The 6000-nt window shown below is 38.9% G+C and overlaps 1 protein-coding gene across 1 annotated transcript in view; it reads left to right on the plus strand.

The window, feature by feature from the left end:
* The window catches only part of DTL (denticleless E3 ubiquitin protein ligase homolog), a 44864-nt gene extending 39246 nt beyond the window's left edge, over positions 1 to 5618 (plus strand). The window contains exons 14-15 of the mRNA XM_036912461.2: positions 1088 to 1920; positions 3737 to 5618. Coding sequence (XP_036768356.2) covers positions 1088 to 1920; positions 3737 to 3835 — 932 coding nt within the window. The 3' untranslated portion in view covers positions 3836 to 5618. The remainder of the gene's footprint in view (positions 1 to 1087; positions 1921 to 3736) is intronic.
* The last annotated feature ends 382 nt before the right edge of the window (positions 5619 to 6000 follow it).

The following is a 6000-nucleotide window of genomic DNA, read 5'->3' on the forward strand; positions in this document are numbered from 1 at the left end:
CATGTAAATGCAATTCAATAACTAAACTGAATTAAATATCAGAGTTTTAATTTAAAAACTTTGTGCCTGAGAAATAAATAGATGCCCTTCCTTGTAGAACAAAATCAGAAATCTAGAACACTCAGAAGGAAAGTGAGAAAATATGGTGTTGTCTGGGGGTGCCTGAGGGGGAAGACGCATGAAGTTTATAAAAATTTGCCCGAAGTACTCGCCATTGCCGATAACAAGGAACAGGACACAGAGATGTGTTTTATATCCGCTGTTTGATTTGCTTTACAGAGCAGGAGCGCTGAGATTGTGAAATGTTCTTTGGCATTCTTTGGCTTGTGTGAAATAGTAGCCACTTGTAAATTAAGGTGGAAAGCCACATCAAGTCCAATAATCTTACAAGTAATTGATGATCTTACTTCTTGTGGAAATTAAAAACAATCTCTATTTAACAGACATGGAAGCTGAGGTAGAGGAAGTAGAGGGTAGTACTCAAGTCACATAGTAAGTGATTGTGCCAGATTTCAGACCAGTGCATTCTTGTCTGGGAGGGAGCCTCTGTGCAGTGCCTCTCTGGCCTCTAGCCTTGCTCTAAATATGCACAGAAGTGCTAATGGTAGCTTCACGTAGGAAAACAGGATGTCAATAACAACCTCAATGACTTACTGTTACCTTAGACTGTTTTGTAGCTATTAAAAGTGACAATATGAACCTTTATTAATAGGGAAATGTTAATAATATGTTAAGCAGGTTAATAAATAGTATATACATTATGGTCTCATTTTTATAGAGGAAAATTTCAGGTGTATAATATATATCACATACACAAGTAAAGAAAAAATGCTTTTTTTTTTCCATTTTTCTGTATTTTCTAGATTTTTATGAATATGTGTTTCACAGCAGAGTGATTCAGAGGGTGGCAGTTAGGAAAGGGGAGGGATAATGCTAAAGGGGTATGGTAAGAATTAAATGATTTTTGTAATCTACTCACTGGAAAATCAGCCCATGGATGATTAAGTGACTGTGACTGTCATTGTTGAGAATGCAGGGTTTTACTGTAGCTTTCTCTGTGATTTGCATGACCTTCTTTCTTTTTCAGCAACAGTAACAAGTAGCCAGAGCACTCCCGCCAAAGCCCCCAGAGTAAAGAGCAGTCCATCCATTTCCTCCCCGTCATCAGGAGCCTGTGCTCCCAGCTGTGCAGGAGACCTCCCCCTTCCTTCAAATACCCCCACATTCTCTATTAAAACACCCCCTGCCAAGGCCCGGTCTCCCATCAGCAGAAGGGGCTCTGTCTCCTCCATCTCGCCCAAGCTACCCTCAGCTTTCAAGATGTCCATTAGAAACTGGATGACTCAGACACCTTCCTCATCACCACCCATCACTCCACCTGCTTCTGAAACCAAGATCACGTCTCCAAGAAAAGCCCTCATTCCTGTGAGCCTGAAATCTTCCCAAGCAGTGGCTTGCTCTGAGTCTAGAAATAGAGTGAAAAGGAGGCTAGACGCAAGTTGTCTGGAGAATGTGAAACAAAAGTGTGTGAAGAGTTGCAGCTGTGTGACTGAGCTTGACGACCCAGGTGAAAAGCTTCATTTAGATCTGTGCTGCCTTGCTGGTAACCAGGAAGACCTTGCTAAGGACCCGCTAGGTGCTACCAAACCAAGCAAGATCGAAGGGACAAGTATGAGTGTCTCAGAGCCTCCTTCTCCTGCCAGTCCTTATGCTTCAGAAGGCTGTGGGACACTACCTCTTCCTCTGGGGTCTTGTGGAGAAGGGTCTGAAGTGGTAGGCAAAGAGAACAGCTCCCCAGAGAATAAAAACTGGTTATTGGCCATGGCAGCCAAACGAAAGGCTGAGAATTCATCTCCACGAAGTCCATCGTCCCAGACCCCCAATTCCAGGAGACAGAGTGGAAAGACCTCTCCGGGACCGGTAAGTCAGCTAGGGTGGAAAGCTACAGTCCCTGACTTAAAGGGGGTGGGCACAGATCCCTTCTCAGGATGCTTTTTTTTTTTGTAAATCTTTTTATTCCTAGGGTTGCCAGATTTAGCGCATAAAAATACAGACAAATATTGCGTGGAACAGAATTATATTAAAAATTTTTTATACAAAAAAGTTGTTATTTTTTGAAATTCAAATGTAACTGGGTGTGTGCTGTTCTTTATCTGGCAACCCTATTTACTCCCATTAAAATCTCTTCTGTCAAGGTCCAAACCTTTCAACCCCATTGCCATCATCAAAGCCTTCCTCATCCTCTAGGATATCAGTTCCAAAATATCTTCCCACCCCTTTCTTGACATTATTCCTCTTCCTCCCCTCTTTTTAAATTTCTCCTCCCCCACCCCCAGCTCCTGGCAACCACTTTTTATAGATTGTCTCACCTTTTTATAGATAAAGCTGCCATTCATGGGCAAGTCGCCAGCATCCATAAATAGATTTCCAGTTTGTAATTATAGTTTATAATTATTTAAAGTAAGTGAAACTCAACTTACAAAGCAACTTAAGTGCAGAGTACTTAGGAGTTTTTATGATTTTTCCCTTATCTTTCATAGTCTTGCTCACACTAATATTTTTGGCAATTCACTTATATCTACCCTTTTTTTTAACACTCAGTTTAGTTTTTTATTTACCTTTTCGGACTCATAGTTCATTGGTTGACATATTTAAGTTAGATAATTTCAAAAACAGGTATTACTGGCAGAAATAGGTCTGTGAACCTTGAAAAGCAAATGACTCATTTTGAAGGTGTAAACGCAGCTGAGAGCATCACGTGAGCTATGGCGCCAGTCAGAGGACATTGAAAGCTTCTGTTAATCAGTTTGCAAGTGAAGGAAGTTCCTGCCATAGTTCATAGTAGCTCTTTCTCTGTGTTAAGGAGGTGATAGAGTGATTGAAAACCAGTACAGGAGGCATGTTCAGCAACCCCTGCCCTGATAAAGGGCAGAAGCTGGATAACCTTAGGCCAGTTCTAGTTTAATAAATAACCCCTACCTACTATCATGATGCCTCTCTCATAATTTTAGGAAAAATAAACTAAGAATATTTTAAAGATGATTTCAAACACAAACCCCAACCAACACCTTGCTAAAGAACAGGGAAAAACAGCTATATGGAGTCTTTCCGTTCTTTTCTCAAAATTATCACTGTCTCTGTTCTTTGCCCCTGACTAAAATTTCTGTGTTTGTGGGGAGCTGATCTCAACTAGGTGTTAGTAGAAAGGAATTTCGATGAACAATATTTTTCACTTACGTGTAAATCTTCAAGACTTTAAAAAATAGTGTGTTTGTCCTAGATATTTCAGTTTTGTCATTTCAATCTTTGAAGCAAAAGTTTCTTTAAAAGAATTTTTTCCTTCGTGTACATCATGATGATGTAGACTTCTTCAGAAGCAGATGGCAGCTGCCTGCCTCATTTGTAAATTTGGGAGAGTGATTTACTCATTTATTTCAAAGAGAATGGTAACCTCTTTGGTTGCTTTTAGGAGGTTAAACTGGTAGATATTTTCTGTTCACAGGAAAAACCTATGCCTGCCTTCCTTATATACTGTTCATTAAATTTTACTTATACTCAGTACAAATCAGGCAGAAGAGATATTGCCGTCAAAGTATTTGGGCCTGAAAGCCGGCTGACTAAATTATCAAGTTCCTAGGCATCCTAACTTAAGGTACCATTTGGTGATATAACTTGCAGAGGTAGCAGCTGGACTTTATCTTAGAAAATCTCTGAAATCTACACTTTCTTCTTCTAGGTCACCATCACTCCCAGCTCCATGAGGAAAATCTGTACATACTTCCATAGAAAGTCCCAGGATGACTACTGTAGTCCTGAACGGTCAACAGAATTATAGATTCTTGTCTGAGTGAGTTAACTGAACTTTGGCCCATTAAAACAAGATAAAAAATACAACAGAGTAATTATGTAACTCTGGTCTTTAAGACAGCTACCGTTTTTTAATTTTTAGAGAAAACCCTTCCAACTCTGATATTTACCTACTCTCGTTCTACCACCGTAGTGCCTACACAGCTCCCTCAGGATGAATGCTGTGTTTAAATTCCATAAGGTAGGTTTGCCACTCTAACAATTTGAATGAGTAGTCTTCACTTTTTAAATTATGCATCTTCTCTACAATAATGACATCCCAGCTCATAGAGGGGAAAAAAACCAAGACTTGTCTCTTGTTAATCTGAGACTTTCTATGCACAGTGGAAAGTGTCTCCCAGCCATAGCTGGAGGCATGTCTGTGAAGGCCACTGCTAAAGACCCCCTGGATCTGAGCTGCCTCAGACAAATGTCACTTCATTTAAAATATATAATTTTTACACTACACTCTTGGGGGATTTTAAATATGCATAAAAATGTGATGTTTAGATAAGTACACTTACATTGATTCAGTATTAAAATAATCTCTTAAGTTAAAATCATGTTTTAAAACCAGTGATGAATGTCAACTCTTTGGAGAAACTAGGAGAATAACACTAGAAACCTTTGTCTTTTTTTCCCCCAAATTCATGTTCTATGTGAGATTTAAGGTCCCCATATTTTTTACCAAGCACTCTACTGTTACCAGCCCAACATCATGTTCTATAAGAAGTTATGATTTTTGCCACTTACTAGAAGAAGATGTTTATAAAATCAATAGTCATACACTGAAACCTGGGTTTGCATTCAGTCCTCAGTTCTAGGGGCTGCAACCTTGTGAAAAAATAAACCATCAGAACCTAAAAAAATCCAGAACCTAAAAAAATAAATCTTGGCTTAACTTGATTTTTTGGCTTCTCTTTATATAAGCAACAACCCTCTATTTAAAGCCCTGAGCCACAAGAATTTTCTCTAGATATTTAATATAGAGAGTGTATAGGCTGACTCTTAAGTTAATAATGTGCAAAATATCTTGAAAATCCCTTCCCTTAATCAACAGTTACACATCAGTTATCTTGAAATGAACCATTGTTTTATATTTCTCCCCTTTGTAGACTCATAAAACTCCAGGTACTTTCTATGTTCTAAATCCCTGAGGACTGTGTAGACTTTATTGTATTTTTGCCATAATTCAAAATTCTATTCTTAATGATAACTCTTTAATTCCTTTGATTTTAGAAGCTAAGCTTATAACAATCAGAACTATGTAGGTTGATTAAGCATGGATTCTCCATGGTTTTGTCCAAGGAGAAAAGTAAATAAAGGGAAGCCATAAAATTACTGTTTTCAAAGCAAAGCACACTGTGACATTAACTAAATTTTAGGAACTCTGCTTAAAATTGGTATTTTATTTTTTAATGTTAGGCTGTGGGAAGGTGTTATTTATGACCAGTACCTGCCAATAATGCCATATCTCTCTCTGTTGCTTGGAAAGCCAGCAGGGAAGAGAATCCATAAAAAGAGAATATAACTAAAGTAGATGATTTGTTCTTTGTATCCTTGTACATCTCCTGACAGCTCTGCTGAGTGAAATTGGGTAAGTGTGACTGTCAGAAACTGTGCTGAGAGTCTGCTGGGTGGAGCGTGGCCCACTTGGAAAGCTAGGACCTCACATGGGCGCTGAAGACCAAATATAATGAGATAATAATCATCCCAGCTTGTGTCAGTGTCATACTCGGAGCTGTGCCCAAGCAATAAAGCCTTTCACCTTACCTGCTGTCCTTCCTGAGCTTTGTGCATTAGCAGTCTATACAAATCAAGAACCCCTTCTGCTTGTTCATTGAATAACGTTTGTTTATTCCCTAGAATATGATCTAGTTCAAACAGGAAGAGGCTTTAATAAAATGTGTCTTCCTTGGTCAGACCTTGGGCATTTTGAGGTGGCTTGGATTACTTGATGAAGGAGGGCGGAGTGATGAAATTCTTTTTCCAAACAAGTATTTCCAGCCCTAGCTTTTCCATTTCAATATACTCTAAGCATTATTGCTATGATACCGCGTTACTTTCCTTTCGGCTGTTTGAACACAGGCCCTTAATTTACTTGTGAGGGTTGACTAATTAGTCCTTTAAAATGTCTCGACTCTGATCTGGGCT

The sequence above is a fragment of the Manis pentadactyla genome, chromosome 9, assembly GCF_030020395.1.
Source record: "Manis pentadactyla isolate mManPen7 chromosome 9, mManPen7.hap1, whole genome shotgun sequence".
In the NCBI taxonomy this organism is placed as follows: domain Eukaryota; kingdom Metazoa; phylum Chordata; class Mammalia; order Pholidota; family Manidae; genus Manis; species Manis pentadactyla.